This window comes from Paramacrobiotus metropolitanus, unplaced genomic scaffold (genome assembly GCF_019649055.1).
Source record: "Paramacrobiotus metropolitanus isolate TYO unplaced genomic scaffold, Prichtersi_v1.0 Parri_scaffold0000037, whole genome shotgun sequence".
Classification (NCBI taxonomy): Eukaryota; Metazoa; Tardigrada; class Eutardigrada; order Parachela; family Macrobiotidae; genus Paramacrobiotus; species Paramacrobiotus metropolitanus.
The window spans coordinates 653,047-675,201 of record NW_026570257.1 but is presented as its reverse complement, the minus strand read 5'-3'; the positions used below and the strand labels follow the sequence as shown (position 1 = coordinate 675,201).

Here is a 22,155-nt window from a genome sequence, read left to right as displayed (position 1 = left end):
TTGAAGGCCGTTGACAAATTGAACGGAAACGTGCCATTCATTAGGCTATTTATGGGAGCATGTTAGGAATTTGCATTTGATTACGAAATTTTTGTGGGTTATACAAATTTCTGGCGCATAAAATTTCAGTGTCAGCGTGTAGCAAACACTTGTGAGTGGACCAATGTGTATGCGACCAATGTGTATCACTTGACATTAGCGAGTTTTTCCAAAACTGTCATGTAACGTTTGCGTATTTCAGCAGTTACGAGCACTTTCTGAAGTTAGAATTATTTTGCAGTGCACTTCTTTCACCCACAAGAAAGATGTTAAGTAGCGATCAATGATAAACATTTTTGCGTTTAAATACAGTATTTAGACTATGATAAGACATAATGAATAAGTGTCTTTTGCTTTGTATCCGGCAGTATATGGAGCAACAATGTAAGATAGTATATACTTTATATCAACCTTTGTATGCTGTTATGCGGCAAAAAACCCCTATTACAAATTAGGGGAAACGGCACGCATAACCTATTTTTTTTCGAAAGTTTTGTATAGTTTTTGGAAATTATAGTGGTTATGAGTATTTATAGAAGACAGTTTATAGTATTTATAGAAGACAGTAAAATTCAAATATCTAATACAAATATAAACATAAATCAGGATGACGTTGTCGGGAGATCAAGGATGATTGGTTGGAATATTGGCACATTTCCGTCGAAAACGCCGAATATTTGGTAATCACACAAGCAACTGGCGAAGTTAAGGCAGTCTAATCGAAAGCGTGCTGCACGGTGCGAGCGATGGTCAAGACTGGAGCGATGGTCAAGATCGACTGGTAGCGAACGAACAATTCTGTAACAATTTTTAACAAGAACAATTTATGGAACAATTTAAAAAATTTAAATATCAATTAAAAATAATTCCAGGATAAAATTTCAGTATAATTTCAGTGTTTCGATTTAAAGTATTTTCAGTTTTCGCAGTGAATACGATAAAGTACAGATGTATAGTATACGCGTATACTAGGAAAATGCGCTATTCGTGCATTGGTAGACCGGAGCACAGCTAATAAGAGGTAGAAATAAATCAAGTTTAATGTTGGATAGTAGTTTTTTTTAGTTTTCATTCTGGTAAGCAGTTAGTATGGGAATTCGATAAAGTATGTATAATATAGGAAAACCCACTTCGAATCCTGGAATACGGTTGCTTATAGACAGCAATGTGAGCACAAAGCGAATTTCGCTTCATACTGCGTACTGCGAAAGTGCAGTAATACGAAAAATAAATAATTTATATCGTTTTCCTTGAAAGCTTTTATCCGCGACAGTACTACAGCACAATATACCTTGGACATACAAACTCCCCATTTAAACAAAAGTTGTATTATTAGTGCGGAGAACGAAAACAAACTTTATAAACCAAGTCAGTTACGTACATTAATTGTGTATTACGCATCGTCTAAATGAACTTGGAGTAGACTTCAGCGCCCAGAACGCTCCCTACAGCTTCCTGTCAAAAAATACAGTAGATTTTGTTGATACCGGCAAAACGGAGCATTTCGCACCGCTCCTAAAAGGATGTTCACATGCGTAGATTATCTTTAAGATCATCTGTAGGATGTACATTGAATTTATGATGACTGTATGTATACATACACAGTTACAAACTGTAAAATCGCCACCCCGGTTTCCGTTAAGTTGGATAAAATTATCTCATCCGATGAAATCATATCGATTGCTCATAATGCAAACTTCAAAGGCCAAGGCCGGTAATCTTCGCCACTTGCCGTGCACGTGCGCTTTATCGACCGAGCCGGCGAATTGACATGCACGGAGCGCGCGCCGGTATAAAATAACCGCAAAACCCGTTCTGCAACTTGACGAGTATGCAGTAGTAATGTAATACGGTCTGCATCCCGCATTTTAATCTACCCTACTGTCTACTTACTTTGCATGCCTTGCAGTTGTCTTCGAGGTTGGAAAAATTCAGGAAATCTATCATTTTTGTGAAGTTGCCTCTGATTTTGAGTTGGTACTACGTACTGATATTCTAAATTTGATAAGAATTCTACGCCAGAATCATGCCAGCCACGAATACTGCCGCTTGGATCAAGGAGGGCGGATTTTTCAGCTTGGCCGATGTCAGCCCCGTTCGCACATGGAACTACGAGCTGCCTACCTTGGTATATGAAAACCGCTTCACCAACCGGGAAGCCTGGCGAAAATCTCAAACCTTCTGGGACAAATTCATCGAGCTGGTGCCCGCCTTTGAAGGTGTCAGCCTGGAGGGTGTCGCCATCGTGGGTGGTTGCGTTGTCGACTTGCTGTTGGACAACAGACCCAACGACATCGATTTGTTCCTCGTCCTGGAGGATTCAGTCCCCAATAAAGGGGCTGTCTTAGCCGAGCGGGTACGACAGTTCGTCGAGGATCTCTTAACCTGGATGAAAGGGAAGAACGAGGAGAAGGATAAGATGAAGAAAAAAGGCAAAGCGGACGACGGGACAACACGGTATAATCTGAACGATCTGACGGTGACGCGCTACAAGAATGTCTACACCATTAAAGCGCAGTGCCTGCCGTACCCGGTACAGTTCACGTTCTGTCCACCGCTAGCCCAGCGTTTTAAAGAGACGGACATCAGTTGCACGGAAGCGGCATACTTCCGCAATGAAGTCATTTTTTCGGAGCGTGGCCGCCAAGGCATCGAGAGCCTGGTGTTTACCGTGGACGCCAAGAGCTCCTCGCCGAAATACATTGAACGGATCAAGAAGTATTTCGATAAAGGATTCGATATTGTCCTCCCGAATCTGGATGTCAGTAAAATCCCCACGCGAAATTTGAAGTTTGACGGCGGGGAGGAAGTGCTCGATCTGCCGTTTTTGAATGTCTGGATCAATAAGGTGGAGCAGAACAAAGTGTTCATCAACCGTTTAGAGCCGTCCAAGGATAACACGGACCGGCAAACGGATAGCAGCAGCGGGGCGTTCGGGAACTACAACAGTTCCAATATCACGGGTAGTTTGATCCATCAGAATATTCGGCGGATTATCCGCGGGCACATCGATGATCTCGTTTTCGAAGGGAAGGGGGAACTGTATGCCGATGCATTCTTCGTCGACCCGCTGATTCCGCCGCGCATGGTCAATAATACGTACGAGACTGTGCGCTCCAAGCTGTTCAAAAACGGCGCACTGGACTTTAGTGTCCTGGAGGACTATTTTACAGTGCGGCCGCTCAGTGATATTCTGGATGAAAGCATTCTGAAATTCCTCCGGGAAAACCATGCCAAACTGGCCGCCGATAAAGATAAGAAGTTGTTCGGGGAACAGTTCAATGCTTTCATGAAGGCGTATATCCAGCAGCTGATTACCGAGCAGGTGGAGGCAGCTAACCACCTGATCGCGGAAGCCAAAGGGAAAGGCAGTTTGGAGGACTATCATACCGTCGCCAAACCGGAAAAGGCCTGTACACCGGCGGAATGGTACGGTCCCTACTACAAAGCAAACTGAAAATGTTTGTCGTATGCAGATAGCGCTTTCATCTGTTTCATATTATGTGTAGCACATAGTGACACATACAAACGCCCCTTTTTTGGCTTTTATATTTTATTACAGTAATAAAATTTGTTCTTTTTAATTTTTGCGACTGCCACTCGCCATTATTTTAAATGGTGAATTGTCTGTGTGCGGATAAATTGTAGTTTATTTTATGCGCTGGCTTCGACTGCGAATTAAGCGAAGGAAGTAAAAAAACAATAAGTTTTTATGCGACGATCGCGTTTTGGAATTCAACTCTTCAACAATCTATTATAGAGTAGCTCACATATCAATCGGTGGTCCTGAAAATGAAAAATGTTTCAGCATACTACAACAGTGAATTAAGTATTTCAACATGTAACGTCCTTACCTCGTGTAAGCAGCCGAGAGTCCTGCTGTGGTCCTGCTGTGGAGGACAATAAATATTGCTGTTATATACTGCTATATTGTACATAATCGAATCAGTTCTATTTCTGTGTACCTACAGATAAATAATTAACAAACAATCATAATCATGATTTCGTCGGTACACGGTAGAGGCACACTGATCTTTTTTGTCCTGAGCATTTTCGTATAATAAAGTGTCAAAAGCTTATAATATGTTTTTCCATGACCATAAGTATCCAGTTCGAAATCGAGAAAAAAGCGTTCATGTTTACTTCATCCTGTACTTTCTGACCTTGACCAAGAATTGGGATGTCTCGTACAAGGAGTACTGGGAACGCCTAAATTAGCTTTCCTTTCAAAAAACAACGACAACGACGAGTTTACACGAAAGAATCATGTAATCAGGAAAGATTTACTGAAGCAAGTCGAAAACGTACCTGCAGAACTGGTGGTATCGCTTCGACTTCTGAGTTCCGTATTGGGAACTTGTAATAAAATTGATAGAGTATTTTCTTTAATGTCCCGTCTACGCCGTTTATCATCCCGAAGACACAAAGGTGGTTCCAAAAAATAACTTTTCCCGTCTTAATGCTTAATTTGCCATTAATCTTATTAGCGTGAGTGAGGTTGCTAGTATTCCATCCACGTCAGAGTAGAGCCAAAACAATTTATTTCCCTTGCAGACTAATCCATCCGGGTGAAACCTGCTGTTGACAGTAAATAATGGTTGGGTAATGCTCGGTAAACCACTAAAACCAGATGCTCTAATCATCAGAAGCAGCCATTATCACTACCAAACAGCATTGATTGATAACCATTTCCCTGGTTATCGTGGAGTTTGTATTCAAACTTAATTATTGTAATTAGGAAATGATGGATCGATCTGTTTTCTCTTTCCCCGATGCCGAAAGGATTACATAGAACACTACGATTTCGAGGCTAACGCTAGGTATATAAAGCTAAACTTTCAACTTCGTCCAATAATTATTTCCAGTTCTGTTTTCTATATATCGGCATATTTCCTCTGTGACCTCAAACCAGAATCAGTTTGTCATGGACATCAAGATTATGTTTATTCTGTTGGGATGTCTATGTGTGGCGTTTACAGCAAAGAAATCAGCTCCGAAGCCGGTTGACGAGAAAACGAAAAAAATTGCCACAGTAAGATATAACTGCCATTTTGGATTTTCCTCTATAATATTTTGTCCAATCTGAATTACTGCTGAAAAAGTGACCTTTGTTAACCCTTGTGGATTTTTTTTTACAGGACGCTTTCGCCTATTGGTCGGATGAAGTACCATTTCCACCACAGCAAAAATGCGGAATGAAGTTTCTTAAATTGGTTCCCAAAAGCTATCAGACGGAGGACGACGGTGACAAAACTACGTATTACTTTACTGTAAGAACAGTTATAAGTAACAACACCGAGCACAATAGACGTAATCTTGATGTTCGTTATGTGTAATCATCAAAATGTAATAGTACATACTTAATACTCTGATAACCGAAATGTACCGTAAAATCGCTAAATTTGTGTGTCAGGGGTGCGGTGTAGAGTTATCACTCGCTCCCAGGTAATGCCGGTACTGATATTAACACTATTTTGCAATGGGTAGGTGGACATCAAGTACAACGGCTATCCCGACGATAAGGGCAAACAGCTCGTTGTTTCCGTACCTAAGGCCAGGAGTGAAGTGGTGACCAACCCATGTGGAGATGCCGACTGACCGTTGGATGATTCGTAAGCCATAACAGCCCGAAAGCTTAATTCTCCATACTCTGCTTAAAATATACTGCTTAAAATATATATAAAGCATCTACAAGCTTGCTGTTTCTTTGCACCGCGGTGTAGGACTATCTGCATATAGGTAGGAAGACAGTTCGCTACTCTTTAGTTTTCGCCTTCTTTTACTGTGTGTTTTCGTTCTGATTGTAATCCTCATCGGACATTTCGTTGAATATTGTGGGATTAATGAGTCACCTAACAGGAATAAGAGCAACACAACTGCACTGAATAAAGTCGCAAATTAATGTTTCTGGCCTCAGAGCACCGCTGTAAATTGAAAGCAAACTTAAAAATCTGTTGCATATTCGCAGATTAAAAATACAAGATATTTTGTTCAAACAAATAAAGTTAACTAATAATAAGTTGCAGAATTGTAAGAAGAGTGCATTGTAGAATTGGAGGCGAATTCCAGTTATTCGGAAACTCCTACAAAATTGAACTGCAGTTAATTAGACCGTTTGGTTTTTTGTTTCATGAAAACTGGTTCTTTGGGGTTTGGATGACCAGTAAATCGGGTCAAATAAAATTCGAATGAAGTGTCGCCTGCACCTCTGCAATTTGTAAAGAAACCTTACTTGTTTAATAGCTAATGCTGAGTAGCTAATAACCGGCAATGAAAACGAATCAGACAGCAGAATCACAATAAACAAACTGTCCTCTGAATAATTATGTACAGTATGTATTTACAACTAATACATGATCAAGCGGTTTTAATCGGCAATAACTACCAAGATAATAAAGGTTGCAAGCGCCGCGCCGGTACACCACTTCAAAGTTTAAATTCAAACATACTTAAATTAAATCACACAAATAGAGCAAGTGCATCCGAACACTTCCTGTCAAATGTTCGGTTTATTTTAAAATTTTTAAACTCTCTCATTTTAAAATTACTCATTGAACGACGCTTTGCGCTCAATAAATCTTAAAATAGACTGCTTTGCTGGGATGGTTATCTGTGGCGTATGCTGCAACATCATCATCCAGGCCAAGGCATCGATAGCTCATATCAGCCTCCACTCTCATTCATTAATTTTCCTTTAATTGACACCCATTTTTCCAAAGATTTTTTTTTATCGAGACACCTGCGCCGAGAATTCCACCAATGTTCCAGTGGCGTGTCTTTCCAAAAGCTAATTCATAAGGCTTACAAAATGAAAGAAACTCGTGGGGAGAATTACACATCGCTGTAATGGAAAGAGAACGGCGCACGAATTATTGAAAGCAAAGTGTAATTGGTGCGATGTTATTTTTTTCGAACAGAAACTATTGTCAGTTAAGTTTGAGTTAATTAAAAAATATTACGCAGAACATAATCCCATGCTCTAATAAGTTTTAAATTAGTGTATCGCAAGTGGTGCACCGGTATTGTACAATAGGCTCCAGCTGCGTACGGCTACCCGGGACATTGGACTGTTGAAAATGTCTGTTTTTCTACAGTGGATCTGCACTATCGTGGAGTGAGCCTTGTGACCGTGCCGGCAATAACCGTCCACACATTACTATTATTACGGACAAGCAGCTCATTTCAGTACAGTATTTCCACACCACAGAGGAAGAGGCCAACCTACTGTTGGTGTAGTCCGCGTCAGTTTATCCAACGGTGGTAAGCTGTCGTTCTCGCGCAAATGCAGTTTTAGGAGAACGACAGTGACCTTTTCACTAAAGTAGACTGTACCACTTGTCAGTTTTGTTCGCAATACCAGAAGTTTTGTCAGTGAGACTTCATGCTTATCATCAAGAGAAATACGAATATTTAACTACCGGAAGACACAAGCTCGAGGAGCCATGCTCTCCAATATCGATGTATCAATTTAGATTGACTGCACAGCCACACGTGGGTATGGAATGCATCTGCAACTACAGTATAATCGAAGTGATCCACATCCAAGAAAGAAATCATTGGGATGTATCAAACAATCTGCATACCGTTACGTTATTTTACATATAGTTCTGTTAGTTAATTACTAACTACAAGTAGTTGAATCTTTTTGCGACGCTGCCCATTCTAATTAAGCTGAATAAAGTGCAATTGGTTAGTATCAGCTGGTGGATTGCTTTACTAAACGGGCACTGTTAATAATATTTTTTTAATAAATTTGGTACATCTTTACTGTTGTTTTTGAGTATCTATAGACCGAACCGAAAAAGCGCAGTCCTTCCGGTTAAGGTCAAACTCCATTGCAAATTCGAACTTTGCAGTATATAGCAATGTTGAAAAATTAAGGGAGTGTGTATCCTACAATCCCTCGCCTAGATTGTCCCAAACTTAAAATAAACTGCAGAGTAATTTATGCACACAATTAGTCAATTGATTCAGTTCTCCAATAACAATACAGGAACATTTGTTCGGTATGCATAGTCTAGCTTTCTAAGCCGCTAAACATTTCACTTCGACGTAATTTCGTATTTTCCGCCAGTCAATCATCTAAATTGATACTCTTTTGTTGTTATCGTGTAGCAAATGAAACAATCGTTGCATTCTCAAATGTTTAGCCGGACTGTAAGGAAAACAGCGATTGTAAAAAATAATGTCGTCGAACAACCGCGCCCGGTGCACCTGCTGTGCCGGCCACGGAAATGCATAAGTGCGTTCGCTCGGACATCCATTTCACACTCATGGAAAACCGTGTCATGATCAAGTTTACCGAAACGCCCTCATTAAACTTTTACACCGCTCATGCCGTTCGAAATCTTTTGCTCGGAATAGCCAACACATAACGATAAATTATTCATGTCATACAGTATCCAAAGAGATCGCACGGTTATGCCAGCATAAGAAAGCGGTTTTATTACGGAATTAGAAAATAATACTTTAGGTTTCAGTTCCCATTAAATTAGACCCTTTTAAACATCGTCAGAAAAAGGGATTAGATAAATAGTTACAAGCACGAGCAGGATGTCATTCATACAGCTGTTAGGCAAATCGCTTATCTGGCAACACTGTTTTCGTGACGCTTCGCTCGCTTCTCGTTTCCGTTGGACTGTACCGCACCGGTGACTTCCATTACGTAATTCGGTTCATCATCTAATAAAGGTGATCCCTCTTGATATAACCGGCTATTGGAGTAATCGTAGAATTGTTTGGTTTGCGCGCAGTCGATGTTGAACCACCAGTCACAAACTAACGTGATTTGATTGAATAACTGCAAAAACAATCTTTGACTTATTACGGCGACAATATTACGTTTTTGACACAATAGTTTTGATACAATGTACCGTTTCGTTTGGACAGAGGAAGCTGGTTAGGTTGCCGTTAATGTCGCATCGATGGAATAACTGGCAGCGACCGGTGTCCACATCGGCGTAGAAACCAGGCTGATGGAAGGATGCACAGTCAACGTGAACATCTTTCGGTACTTCGGCTAGCAAGGGGAAATCTTCGCCGGGTCGGACACTGTAGAAAAGTTCTTGAATTTCATCCACTTCCAGTTTGTGTTTTGTAGATCCGCCGCGCAGTTGGTCAAGCGCGCTGAAGACTTTCGGGTTTTGTTCGCTTGCCCGCTTAACCTGATAGCATATGCATAACGGTATAATATACTCTGTCAGCTTTTTGAATAAATTACTTTTAATATCAATATCGAGAGTAGCAATTATAACACTTCACTTAGTCAATAGGGCAGAACGTTTTGCAGCTTGACACCATATGAACGCTGTGATACCAGCCTAGTACGATATACAGGTACCTAGGTAGAAAAATTGGCAACAGAAGTGGAGAAAAATCAACCGGCATTGCTGCAATTATTGGTGTTACCAATAGCTACAGCACCATTATTATCGCTTCCCAGAAAAAAATTATCAGCATTACGAGATATTATTCAATTATGGAAATTAACTGACTAAACATTACCACCGATTCTTATAAAAAATTGTTATTAAAAATTAGTCAGTTTATTACAAAAGCATAACGAGTATCGTATAATTAGTATAAACACGAGCATCATCGCTTCTTACAAAAAACAGTACTTCTGTTTCAAAAAAATCTAACGAGTATAATCTTCTTATAAAAATCAATAGATTTATTGCAAAAATCTCTAGTAGAATCATTAACGTTAATATAAATCAGTGGTTTTAGAAACCCAATGGACATTTATCACATACCAACGTTTTGGCGGAGGCAACGCCCGCAATAATCAAACAAAGTCCGATAAGCCTCATTGTACGGATATATGGATATATCCCGGTATTGTGAAAGCTTATGTAAGGAAGTCGAAAAAGATAAAAATCACAGACTTTATAGAGGTGTTAAAAAAACAACTGACTGATCAAAAATGCGCGAAATATGGTTCTTGTTCGATTATGTAATGGAAGTAAGATAATTGTGCGTTAAGCAGCTGGATATTACATATGCGCGGTAAAAAAGCACTTTTATTTCAGCATGAATATCGTCTGAATGATCATTAACCTTTTTATGAGAGTCGATGCTAACGAGCAGCAGCTCAAAGGTATTGTTTAGGTAATGCGGTATAATAATCAACGATCGTTACATTTTTCTTTATTACACGGTTTATTGGCACAACAGCTATGAAGAATTTCCACGGCGCGGCGATAAATAACCACCCAACCTATCAATTATCTGCAACTGCGTAATCAAATATCTCCACCACCGTAAAATACGGGCAATTAAAATGCAAAAATTGAAATTAAATTTCTTTATTGAGTAATTAAGTCAAACGAGGCACTGCACGTGTAGTACAATAACTGGATTAGTGCAAGCTAATTCCCCTTAACCAAGTCGCGAAAGTTCATTAACACAGTTTATTTTTATTAGTTCTGTGTCATTGCTATGATTTGCCCTAATTCCAAGATCAATATTACTCGTTAACAATTAGTATTATGCAAAGCGGTTAGGAGCGGCATGGCCGCCTGCAACCATGCGCACTGAATTAGCAAAACGAAAACTTCCTTTGTACATGTACTGTCAATTTTAGTATCACAAAATTTAAACTCCAGTAATCCAGTTAATTCTGCTTAGCGATGAAGGTCATCTATTCAGCCTTGTTCTTCTTGCTGCCCTTTTTGCCGCCGCTCTTCTTGGCAGCCTTGGGAGCAGCATCGCCAGACGCAGCAGCGACGGCACCGGTGGAGGCCATGACGTAATCGGGTTCATCATCCAACAGCACGGCTCCCTCGACATACAGGCGGGAGTTGGTGTAGTCGTAGAAAGAGCGGGCTTGCGAGCAGTCAATGTTGAACCACCAATCGCAGATCAAGGTGATCTGGTTGAACAGCTGTAAATAAAAGGAACAAGACTGTGACATGGTAAGATGCGCGCGGTTATTTTCGAAGGTGTGAAAATTAACGGAGTATTGTGTAATCTTCTTACAACAGCACAAAAGTTTCTAATATCATAATACTCGTATAATAAGCCTTTAGGTACGTTTTGCAGGACTACATTCAACTTTTCACATAGACGTTCTTTGACGACATAATAAATTCCTCTTAGTACGGTATTGTTATTCTGATCTAAAATTTTCATTTTCAAGTATGCCGTGAATACTTTGAAGTGTACTCTGTTCATACGGATACTGAAGTTAACCGTAAAATGCACTCCTACTTGGTGTTAATTTCTTAATTTCTTTTGGTAAAATTATTAGCGAAAATCTAAAACTAATAAAATTAATAGGTTCAAAAGGATGCAGCAAAGTACGAATCAGTTTATTTTCGCAAAAAATAATTTTACACCGGTATGACCTCGGTCCTCGGTGCAAAACGAAAGTTGCCGGCAAACCCAGTCACTTACCGTCATGTTGGGGCACAGGTAGCTGGTCAAGTTTCCGTTGACGTCGCAACGATCGAAAGCCTGGCATTTGCCTTCGCCATCGTTAGCATAGAAACCTGGCTTGACTGAGGCACAGTCTACGTTGGCTTTGGGAATGGTGGCAATGAGAGGGAAATCTTGGCCGGGCTTGACATTCAACCACAATTCCTGGATCTGATCTACGCTCAAAGCCTTGTTGGCGCCTCCCCTGAGTTTGTCCAAGGCGGAGAAAACTTTGGGGTTCTGATCGCTAGCCCGTTTGTCCTGCAAATGACGAAGAGAATTTATTTACTGCGTCAGAAAATTTTAAATCGTTTCTACGCGTACCAGGGTGCGGGCACTGCAGACCACCACACAGAGGGCGAAAAAGATGGCGGATTTCATGGTACTTCGGTTTGGCGCGGGCTTTGGCTTGAAGATAGGAAAAAGTGCGGAAAGTGGCAAAAGATGATGTGATGCTCTTTGTCAAAACAACACAAACATTTTATATCACCCTTATGCTTTTCGAGTGGCGCCGAAGATGCACGGCGTTCGTCCATCGGTGGTCTGTTGGCATACATACACTGCACAGAGACACAGCGAAGTTGACCCGCGGACAGTGGCGCTATGCCGGTGTGCATACTGAACTGCCACTCTGAACGCCATGGAATTATGCTATTGCTCCACATAAAGATGCGCTAAAGAATATGAAAGCGCTAATTATCGGCCATGTTGTTTTTTCGGCTGTATGCGCTGTTGATCGAAGCCAGATGATCGGCGCAGGTGGTATAATAGAACGCGAAAGCGAAACTGGAGCAGCATATAATTTGTCGTGAACAAAGCGATCAGTGATTTTAATGGACTTGGCTTACCTGTGTAGATGTATCATGTTGAGTACATCTAAGCGTTGACTAATTATGCGCATATTAAAATTATTACGATCTCGATTCTCGACCTATCAGTGAGCGTTTTAGCACAAGATCAAGTGCGGAGACGTTTATGAGGATTTAATGTGCAGTTCCAAATAAATACCGTCGTATAGTGTGTTCTCAAGTTATGTCAAAATTTTTGATTTCGACAGATCTTCTAGTAATTTCCTTACATAAAATCTGGCAATGTTATTCAGAAAGCTAAGTGTAACAGAGAGTCTGTGCTTTTCGAATATTAGTTTTTGAACAATTTTCCAGTTCATGTATACATAACATGTTAGAACTCTTCATAATCGTTTTATAAGGCTAATCAAAATTCCATTTGTGCCGATTTCACGTAAAAGGTGCCCCAAACCACAGTGTACAGCAGAACAACGGCTCTTTGATACCGTGCCTGCACCAAATTTGCCTAACCTCGACGTCTCGTTTTACTCTTTTGTTGCAGATACAAAGTAGCTCTAACTTCACTAACATTTTATAAATAAAAGTAATTTTCACGTAAGGCCAAATTAAGAAAGGCTGCGCACCAATTTCATTAGCGTTCAGAGGCTGCGCACAAATGTACTCTACATACTTTGCAAAATCAATTTTGATTTCAAAATTTCTGCTTGTTATAAAATACGAAAAATAAGTGGCGAGATCATTACTGTCAGTGATTTCTGTACCGGTCTTAACTAAGAGAAAACTCCTCACACCACGACCGCGCCGGCTTTGTTCGCAATATATTGTGAACGCAGTTTCTGCTTGCTTAAACAGATTATCGATGTGATGTACTCTGCAAGATCTAATGCGGTGGTAGTGAACAGAGGGTATGTCTCATCCTCGACGAAGGCATATTTCCGGCGTTGCTGTCGTCAGCTTCATATGTGTTGTGCTACCGGCTTTCTTTGGGCTAGGGTGGTAAAAGACAGCCACAATGTCCCAGCACGTCACCCCCCACAACTGCCCCACCACTGCAAAAAGGAATTAGATCAAACCATCCGACCTCGTGTTATCGCTACCCAGACAAGGTTCGCTTTGACAACGGTACCCTCAATCTCCAGGTCGCATTTTGTTGGTTCCTCTTCGGTTCCGTTGTAACTAGAGACCTTGCAACTTTAGCAGCGAATTACGCATTTTGTCGTACGATGTCGTACACGCAAATCCATTCATTACAATTCATACAATATTTTCTGTGATACCTCAGAAGTACGCATAGTAAATCGAGTTTTGTTTTATTACATACGGCGTAGCGCTCTTGAGTCAGTACACCTACGTAAGTCTCAATTACATCACCTCTTGCAATCTTTTGATAATTTCAGGAATGGTTAGTGCTTTTATTCGAAAGAAGAATTTTTATACTACGTCTGTAGCTTATGGGTAAATATTTCCGTTCAGTTGTGTAAAACAGTGCACAATTACGTAATTTATTTTATTCTGCTGCAGATACTTTGCGTGATTATCTTCGAATCGTACGAGGTTGAGTGACATTCTTTGTCCTTGACTTGGGCGGTAAATGACATTAACTGTTTACTGAAAAAGGATGAGACGATGGAATCCTCCCACGCCTTGCACGGGAAAGGGCATTTTATGATTAATTAAGCATGTAAGTAGGTGTTTGCGACATTTTCGAGTTGTGCTTTCTGTTGCAACAGTTACTCGCTGCACAAGTTCGCAAACTCAGCCTTTAAAACCTGAAAATGACAAGTACAGTTAACCAAACGACAAACACGACATTCGACTGGAGCGCACTTCCGGTACGCGGACACACCACGCCGTTATTTTGCATTCGTGTTTTCATTGCACTCTCTTCACTATGCCTCAATGTGGCCCTTGGCCCTGGGCCTGGGCCCTGGTTGGCCTAGACTCCAACTCTGACTCTGATTCTGACCACTCAAACTCTGACTCTGACTACTCAAAGTCTGACTCTGACTCTGAAGGTTTCTTAGGTTTCTTAATAGGTTTCTTAGGTTTCTTAGGTTTCTTAGGTTTCTTAAGTTTCTTAGGTTTCTTAGGTTTCTTAGGTTTCTTAGGATTCTTAGGTTTCTCAAGTTATTCTTAGGTTATTCAGTCAGAGTCAGAGTTTGGACAGTCAGAGTCAGACTTTGAGTAGTCAGAGTCAGAGTTTGAGCGGTCAGAGTCTGAGTCAGAGTCAGAGCTTGAGCGCGGGCCCTTCTGGTTGTCCACATGGTCAAACCTTCTTACATCAACCATTTCACAGTTTACCTTTTGTTTTTATTCATCATAAACACGATCTACGTAACGGGTGCATCACCGCTACTATTTCTCAGTGAATTTTGCGGCTTGGATATTCAATCGTTGGGTTTCACCATCTGCACGGTTTTGGGCTATTTTCAGTGGCTGATGCCGCAATTCCCGGTTATCTGCCATTTGTTGATCGCACTGAATCGCTTTTGGGCGCTGCAATTCCCGCATCATTACCGGGTATATCACACCAAAAAGGTCGCGGTTATCATCTGTTGCGCCACATTTGTGTACGTACATATCCTGAAATTGCCGGGATTTATCTTGTACATGCCTATTCATTATCAACCTAAGCCAGGCGGATCGGTTGTGTGTTTCGGACCACCAAATGCGTATTTATACTACATGAAATTTGATAGTGTTTTTAATCGTTTTGCTCCACTGTTTTGCATTATCGGAATATACGTATTCGTCATTATAAAACGGTTCAGGTTTAAGCAAATTAAGAGAATCAGCGCTTTTAACAAGAACCTTGACGATAGCTTGCCGGTGACCTCTGTAGAAATACAGAAGCACCACAGGGAACATGTGGTCGGAGTGCAAAAGCAGCCAAGTGTTAAAGAGCGCAACATCGTTCGCCCTTTTCTGATTTTGACCTTCACAACGATTAGTGTAATAATCTGCTGGTTACCACTTGCCGCTACATTCTTCTACCAATGGTTTGCCAGTAAAGAGGCAGCCATGACGCTGTTCACTGTAGTCCAGTATCTTCATACGTTGTTTATGCTGCAAATTCTGTTCGATCCTATCATGTGGATTATCAGCCTCCGCAAGTTCGGCCGCGCGTAATTTGTGGACGTATACTACTGTTATATAATAATCCACAAATTTTGTGGATTACTTACTGCTGCTTAGCGCCTAGTAAATGTTAACCGTTGTGTTGCTTACCATAACTGTTTCAACGATTGCCTGAGTATGACTCTTTGTACCTGACAACGTGATTATCCGATAACATACGGTTTTGTTCGCGACCGTGGATACTACTCGTTACTCGTTAGCCTTTACGGACTTTACTTTATCTCCGCATGTTTGTGATTTGCGACTTGAAACGAAATCTGTCGTTTTTCGTCGCTTGCAGGTCGCAGCAGTAAGAAACTCCCGCTCCATTACATATCTCCGTTACTGTCATTAATATTTTTACGCTAATTCATTGATACCTACGTAGGGCATCTGTAGAAACTGATTTCTTTAAATACGCCTGGCTAACCAAAGATCACAGGCTATGGACAAAAATATGATTCTTCCCCTCTCCTTACAGTGAAAGTGAACCACGGACATGATTCACAACACTCTCCATCGTGAGCTTGAAAGCGTACCACGTACTGGGTAGTGCACTGTTATAAACTTCTGAGCCAAAACAGGTCATATTGCAGTATGCTACTTCCTCATATGGCTACTGGCTACTCGCGCAGCGTGCCATAACGTCAAGGTCGAAACCTAAGCGGTCACTATAGCCATCTGCCTTGCCGATTTGTACCTTATCAAACTATATCCGTTTTCGTTGTTAAGGTCGAATCGAAGACAATCAACGATGAAACAACAACATACCAACAAGAAGTCGACGATAAGTGTTGTGGTTTGCCAGCTGTCGGAAGCCAGTTCCTTTTAACAAAATTATGGCTACAGGCCCAAAGAAAACGCGAGTCAGACGAAACTTTTCCGTATTGTGCAGTACTGTCATACGGAGTACGTGCTACAAATTTTCCAGATGACCCACTAGTGTATGCAAAACTGCAAATACGACAAACCCCAAATCCGGCTGCAAGCATAAGAAGCGCCGTATTTGGGCAATTTGGCTAAAAAGTGAGATACGCTAATCAAAGCATATCAAGAAACGGTGAGCACTAATTTGAAGCGAGTATCACGTGGATATCAGATCTCTTTCACCGTAGCCTTTCAGCGAAATAAATGCAGGCTTAACTCTGAGGACTCACCGTCACTGGGGCTTTACGACCCATGCAGCTGCTTTTAACGTTTATTCACAGGCAAAAGGTGGACACCTGACACGATAATCAGTCGGTCACTTCTGTAAAACTAAGCGCCCGATTGTCACATCATTCGCCAGCTTATGACTAGAAAACCGCAATCCTCTTGCATCAAATAAACAGAACACATGCAGCGGTACTTATAATTGAGAAATTAAACGGTAACCATTAATGCTGCCGGCCAGCAGTCAGTATATAATGGTAAAATTGTGCGCACCGACAATTCACAGTTACTGTTCACGGGATTTCTTGTGCTTTCTCTTCTTCTTTCCACCGGAGCTCCCACCGGAAGAGTCCTTCGCAGCAAGCATCTGTTGCGCCGCTCCGGTAATGGCCATGGTGTAGTCTGGTTCGTCATCCAGAAGAGCCACACCCTCTTGATACAGGCGGCTGTTAGAGTAATCGTAAAACTGTTTGGCTTGAGCGCAGTCAATATTGAACCACCAGTCGCATACCAGCGTAATTTGGTTAAACAGCTGCAAAATCAAAAGTGCAAATTTAGTGTGTCGGTGTATCTGTTAAAAAGCGTTTTTTATACCGTCATGTTGGGGCACAGATAGCTGGTCAAATTCCCGTTAATATCACAGCGATGGAAGACCTGACATTGCCCAGCGTCAACATCCGCATAGAAGCCGGGTTGATTGAATTTTGCACAGTCGACGCTGGCTTTGGGGATCTCAGCGATGAGCGGGAAATCTTGACCGGGTTTAACATTTAGCCACAACTCTTGGATCTGGTCAACACCGAGCTGCCGATTGGCCCCGCCTCTCAGCACATCTAAGGCTGAGAAAACCTTGGGGCTTTGAGCGGAAGGGGCGCGTTTTACCTAAACAAATAAATTAGTTAACTATTTTTACGTTACAGAATATACCGCATATCAATTGCATAACGTGACCTTTCGCTCATTTAACCAGACACATAACGTTTCACCTTCGAATCCCGCACGATAAGTAATCGAAGTAATACCGGAGAAGAATAGCTAACTCGAAGCTTACCAACGTTTTGGCGTGGCATAATCCAACAAACAGAACAGACACGATTATGTACTTCATCGTGATGCAGTAGCTATCAATAAATGTCGTATAAGATCCTATGAGAACGGAGAAGTGAATGCTAAGAGGGATTGCTTAATTTTTCTTCGTTCCGTGACATCTTTTATACTTGTATATGCATTAAGTGTTGAGATGACTTGTGTGAACGGTGCCAAGTAACTACATGTGTAATTATCGCGCGACCCTGAAATCAACACCCGGCAGTGTCAAAGTATAGTGTAATAATGCTAACGGACGCTACCGAGTCACCAATTAACGGATGCTTGGCGGACGTAATCGGAATGATTCTCCACAGCAGTCATACTATACTTATCAGAAAGTCCATCAAGGTTGCCTGCTTTGCCATTGTCGGCGATGCATTTTGTTATTATTGATATGGTGAGCCGAATCACGAGCTGGTGGTCAGTGTTAACGACATAATGGAAGTAATTACAAATTTGGTGCAAAAATCACTGATGAGAACGACATCTGCTGATGATAACCCGCTATTTTCCTAAATTGCTATTTGCAGTGCAACCTGTCAAAGGCACGTTTCGGCTATCTAGTTGTCGGTTTGGAATTCTGTATATTTGCCGTTCGAATTTAAATATGATAGATTACTCTTCGACGACGTATATTGCAAAGTGGTAGCATTATATCTGTACACCAGATAATATAAGCCTGCACAAATTAAAAAGAGGAGCAAAGTAGCAAAAACATATGTAAAGTAAGCAGCGCGCCTTCGTTGCGTAATCAATAATTTTTACAATGGGATGGAATATAGAAATGCTTTTAAATAACTGAAAAATCATTTTAATTTTTATGCAGAGATGAAGTTGTCTGTGCTGTACTTCCATCGGCCCTGAATATGCTCTACGCGTAGGTGAAACACATATATTTTAGCACTGTTTTTGGCGACAATCGCAGCATGAATTCGATCGTGATTTTTGTACACGTAGTTCGTACTTCGTACTACTGCAAAACTTTCATCGATGCATCAAAAAGCGTAAAATGCACTAAAATTAAATAAATCTTAAATCGTTTCTAGAGCATCGGTCAACCAGCAACGCAAGATTTAATTACAATTCGGCACGAGTGTAGGTATTCACGGATCCGATTAGTTTGCGCCCAAAAACAGCTTTTAGATATCAAAATCCCGCTGAAATATCCTGATCTTTGTCGTCGCCTTAACGCTTTGCAAATCTTTTTTTCCGTCGACCGTTACCAGAGCGTTTACTTGGATGTACTTTCCCGCAGAAGCTTCAATCTGTGCAAAACTAGCAACGTTGTAATAATTAAGTATTGTATTAGTGATTATCAGTTTACAAATAATTAACCAATTACGTACAACACGTTAGCTTCTTTTTTATTGGCTGTGTCTGTAATAAGTCCGGAATAAAAAATCATAATTTGAAAACTGGTTACCTTCAAGTAATATGTCACATTGCCGGTAAATCCTCCACCAGACGATGGTATGTCCATCGTCATGTACTGTATCACTTTGTATGTGGTCAGCCGGCCAGCCGCACTTGACTTTGCTACTTTCTCCTAGAGTAGGCCTTTACCTGCCAACATATTAGTCGAACTTTAATTTTAAGCATTAATTTAGTTGTCACAAGCTTTGCAAATTACTGAAAAGTAATTGCAAAATACGGCTGTGGTTTTATACATTATAGAAGGGGAAGATGCAAGCTAAACATGCTCCATACCGTGCATGTTTTTACTTCAAAGCATATGTGCGTTGGAGTTTCGGTCAAGTACTTACAGAATCGGCGATGGACTGCGACTCAGCATCTGCTGGCCTCGCCACACTTATTCGGAAAAAATTAATTCCCGAGCTACTCCACGCAAACAAACGATGGTTCTTTAAATATCGGAGCAAACACGTACAAATATTTTGCAAAAACCCGGATTGCCTCCGTGCAACGCTTCAGAAGAAAAACAGACTGGAAACCTACCTCCGCATAGTATCCGGAAGTGATATTTTAAAGTCGAAATGCAAAACTCAAGAACTGAAATTGCACGTTATTTGCTAACGATGAGCGCAACTGAAAACATAATTTTACAAATTCTATCGAGTAACTCGTACCGCTACTTTCCACGCTTATCCGCTTTGTAAACTATGCGCGATCTTTTGGGTGCCAGAAAAATTGCCAGTGGCACACAGCTTAATGTTTTAGGCAGTTGAGTCCGATAGACTGCATTTTCTCAACTTCTTTGATTTCCGGTAGATAGAAACGGCTGCCTTCCAGGCTGAGTGCCAGAGCATTGTGTTGTGAAAGAAACCATCTTATATTAAATTTTGAAGTGTTAACTAATTAGCGAAATCCAGTTTCGGTATGAATATAATCGTAAATAGTATTCTTTTAATTTTAACTGCATGTATATGTTATAACTGGGTGAAATTTGCGAAACACCTCGTACATAGTGTTATGCTGCGGATTAATAATTAACTATGGCAGTCAGAGCATCGATTTCAACGCCAAAGCAGTTCTGCCTTGAGGGTTAATTACGGTATACCAAACACTCCAGTTCCAGTCGGCGCTGACCTTACACTGCATTACTCCGGTGTCACATAAAATATACGTACGAAAATCTGCTAACCATGGATGGTTTGAGGATTTTATAATTATGCAGTCCTGCACTGTACAATTTTCCCTAAAACAGGCTGTTAATTTCCCCTATCCCTTTATGTTATGTTCTTAAGAAAGTCTTTTTTTTAATTTTTTTGAATGTGCGCATCATGAAAAAAAGCGTTACCACTTCGAAAAAAGATTGCAGTTTATGTATTATCCTTATCATCGAATAAGGATGCGTTTCAATGATACGAGTACAAAGATGCACGTTTAAAAAAATTTATATAAATGCACAAACAGAGCATAACACTTATCACCAATTATGTAGGTTCAAAGTATGCTGTATCATGGCTGCCTGCAACCATTTGATTCATTGGTACAAAACTTTAGTTTCGAGTTTCGCTAAACAGTATCAGGGCGGATTCCGGATTACTGAGCCGCGGCTTTGGACTTCTTCTTGCCTCCCTTCTTCTTACCACCACTGGCGCTGCCGCCCGCAGGGGACGGTGCCTGGGCGGCCGCTCCTGTGATGGCCATGGTGTATTCGGGTTCGTCATCCAGCAGAACAACTCCTTCCTGGTACAACCGGCTGTTGGAGTAGTCGTAGAAATTCTTGGCTTGGGTGCAGTCAATGTTGAACCACCAGTCACAGACCAGTGTAATTTGGTTGAACAACTGCAAAAAGAGGTAAAATATAAAAAGCTTCATAAAAATTGTTTTATGCCATAATGGAAAATTAGTTTGCGAGTACCAGATGGGAAAATCCTAATCAAAACTTAGTCATACCGGCGTGAGCTTTTCGGCTTAACCAAGTCACAATACATAATAAACTAAATTAAACTGAAGTAGGAAAACAATAACTATTGCGCGTTTGAAAGTATTTATATACTGTAATGCATTGTGTATTTTGGTACATTCGGCACATATAAATAAGTACACAGCAGAAAGTTTTGTTAGTGAAACATATATTAACTGGGCAAGATATAACATTAATATATATTAACTGCGCAAGATATAACATTAATACGATATATATTAACTGCGCAAGAACATTTACGGCTGCGCTTACTGCAGAAGCGTTAATCTATAAAACGTGTGGTGACACACTTACGGTCATGTTCGGGCACAAGTAGCTGGTCAAGTTGCCGTTGACATCGCAACGGTGGAATACTTGACACTGACCGGCATCAGCGTCGGCATAGAATCCCGGCTGATGGAACGACGCACAGTCAACAGAGGCTTTGGGGAGTTCAGCGATCAACGGGAAATCCTGGCCGGGTTTGGCGCTAAGCCACAGCTCCTGGATCTGGTCCACGCTCAGTTGCCGGTTAGCTCCACCCCGCAGGACATCCAAAGCCGAGAAGACTTTAGGGCTTTGGCCCGACGCCCGCTTATTCTGCATCAACCCAACCGAAAAGGTTACCAATGCCGGTAGAAAATATCCGTCATACCCACCAATGATTTGGCACTGCAGAGTGCCGCGGAAAGGAGGAGTAATCCGAGAATTTTCATGGTTGCAGCGAGATCAGGGAGTGTTGAGAAATTAACCGAAGAAAGAAGTAATCCGAACGATGTTTAATTCGCATCACGCTTCGCTTATTTATACATGAATGCTTTCATTTGGGTGCCCAGCGGTTACATGATTGACTATCACTTTCGTTAATAAGATGCGTCGGACATACTGGCCCTGAAATGGTCAGTGGATAAATTAGCCGGATTAGTGTTGACGGACAGCATCGATTACACTGTTACAGAGTCCGTTGCAAAATTCCGTACGGATCATTGTAGCGCTAATAAATTTCAACACGCAGAAAAAATGCGTTGCAATACAACGGTGACAGTTGTAGAATAAGAGAAGATGGTGAGATTTATTGGCGAAATATTCATTTGGATCTGAGCGTACTTGTGTCATCGATGGCCCATAAAGATGTACTGAATTGGGTCTTTGTCAGATTTG

The 22,155-nt window shown here is 41.1% G+C and overlaps 5 protein-coding genes across 5 annotated transcripts; 1 reads left to right on the top strand and 4 right to left on the bottom strand.

Moving 5' to 3' along the window:
* The first annotated feature begins 4,883 nt into the window (after positions 1-4,883).
* On the top strand, positions 4,884-5,944 carry LOC129589871 (uncharacterized). Its single transcript, XM_055484770.1, has 3 exons — positions 4,884-5,071; positions 5,178-5,309; positions 5,527-5,944. Exons 1-3 carry the CDS (start codon positions 4,964-4,966, stop codon positions 5,635-5,637), a joined length of 351 nt encoding a protein of 116 aa, XP_055340745.1. The 5' UTR covers positions 4,884-4,963; the 3' UTR covers positions 5,638-5,944.
* A 2,514-nt stretch (positions 5,945-8,458) lies between these two features.
* Positions 8,459-10,055, bottom strand: LOC129589820 (U-scoloptoxin(01)-Er1a-like). The gene is made up of 3 exons (XM_055484699.1): positions 9,795-10,055; positions 8,913-9,203; positions 8,459-8,839 (listed from the first exon to the last, which is right to left on the bottom strand). Exons 1-3 carry the CDS (start codon positions 9,849-9,851, stop codon positions 8,624-8,626), a joined length of 564 nt encoding a protein of 187 aa, XP_055340674.1. The 5' UTR covers positions 9,852-10,055; the 3' UTR covers positions 8,459-8,623.
* A 382-nt stretch (positions 10,056-10,437) lies between these two features.
* On the bottom strand, positions 10,438-11,936 carry LOC129589799 (uncharacterized). The gene is made up of 3 exons (XM_055484674.1): positions 11,782-11,936; positions 11,437-11,718; positions 10,438-10,924 (listed from the first exon to the last, which is right to left on the bottom strand). Exons 1-3 carry the CDS (start codon positions 11,836-11,838, stop codon positions 10,682-10,684), a joined length of 582 nt encoding a protein of 193 aa, XP_055340649.1. The 5' UTR covers positions 11,839-11,936; the 3' UTR covers positions 10,438-10,681.
* Positions 11,937-16,565: 4,629 nt separating this feature from the next.
* On the bottom strand, positions 16,566-17,706 carry LOC129589825 (uncharacterized). Its single transcript, XM_055484706.1, has 3 exons — positions 17,587-17,706; positions 17,130-17,417; positions 16,566-17,067 (listed from the first exon to the last, which is right to left on the bottom strand). Exons 1-3 carry the CDS (start codon positions 17,641-17,643, stop codon positions 16,822-16,824), a joined length of 591 nt encoding a protein of 196 aa, XP_055340681.1. The 5' UTR covers positions 17,644-17,706; the 3' UTR covers positions 16,566-16,821.
* A 2,633-nt stretch (positions 17,707-20,339) lies between these two features.
* LOC129589805 (uncharacterized) lies at positions 20,340-21,813 on the bottom strand. The gene is made up of 3 exons (XM_055484683.1): positions 21,654-21,813; positions 21,310-21,594; positions 20,340-20,873 (listed from the first exon to the last, which is right to left on the bottom strand). Exons 1-3 carry the CDS (start codon positions 21,708-21,710, stop codon positions 20,628-20,630), a joined length of 588 nt encoding a protein of 195 aa, XP_055340658.1. The 5' UTR covers positions 21,711-21,813; the 3' UTR covers positions 20,340-20,627.
* Positions 21,814-22,155: the final 342 nt, after the last annotated feature.

Coding starts and splice junctions, on each gene's coding strand:
- LOC129589871 (XM_055484770.1), top strand. CDS start 4,964: ATGGACATCAAGATTATGTTTATTCTGTTGGGATGTCTATGTGTGGCG. Junction 5,072..5,177: donor AAACGAAAAAAATTGCCACA/GTAAGATATAAC, acceptor TTTTTTTTACAG/GACGCTTTCGCCTATTGGTC. Junction 5,310..5,526: donor AAACTACGTATTACTTTACT/GTAAGAACAGTT, acceptor TGCAATGGGTAG/GTGGACATCAAGTACAACGG.
- LOC129589805 (XM_055484683.1), bottom strand. CDS start 21,710: ATGAAAATTCTCGGATTACTCCTCCTTTCCGCGGCACTCTGCAGTGCC. Junction 21,595..21,653: donor TCTGCAGTGCCAAATCATTG/GTGGGTATGACG, acceptor GGGTTGATGCAG/AATAAGCGGGCGTCGGGCCA. Junction 20,874..21,309: donor ACTTGTGCCCGAACATGACC/GTAAGTGTGTCA, acceptor CTCTTTTTGCAG/TTGTTCAACCAAATTACACT.
- LOC129589799 (XM_055484674.1), bottom strand. CDS start 11,838: ATGAAATCCGCCATCTTTTTCGCCCTCTGTGTGGTGGTCTGCAGTGCC. Junction 11,719..11,781: donor TCTGCAGTGCCCGCACCCTG/GTACGCGTAGAA, acceptor CGTCATTTGCAG/GACAAACGGGCTAGCGATCA. Junction 10,925..11,436: donor ACCTGTGCCCCAACATGACG/GTAAGTGACTGG, acceptor TTTTATTTACAG/CTGTTCAACCAGATCACCTT.
- LOC129589825 (XM_055484706.1), bottom strand. CDS start 17,643: ATGAAGTACATAATCGTGTCTGTTCTGTTTGTTGGATTATGCCACGCC. Junction 17,418..17,586: donor TATGCCACGCCAAAACGTTG/GTAAGCTTCGAG, acceptor TTATTTGTTTAG/GTAAAACGCGCCCCTTCCGC. Junction 17,068..17,129: donor ATCTGTGCCCCAACATGACG/GTATAAAAAACG, acceptor TTGATTTTGCAG/CTGTTTAACCAAATTACGCT.
- LOC129589820 (XM_055484699.1), bottom strand. CDS start 9,851: ATGAGGCTTATCGGACTTTGTTTGATTATTGCGGGCGTTGCCTCCGCC. Junction 9,204..9,794: donor TTGCCTCCGCCAAAACGTTG/GTATGTGATAAA, acceptor ATATGCTATCAG/GTTAAGCGGGCAAGCGAACA. Junction 8,840..8,912: donor TCCTCTGTCCAAACGAAACG/GTACATTGTATC, acceptor TTGTTTTTGCAG/TTATTCAATCAAATCACGTT.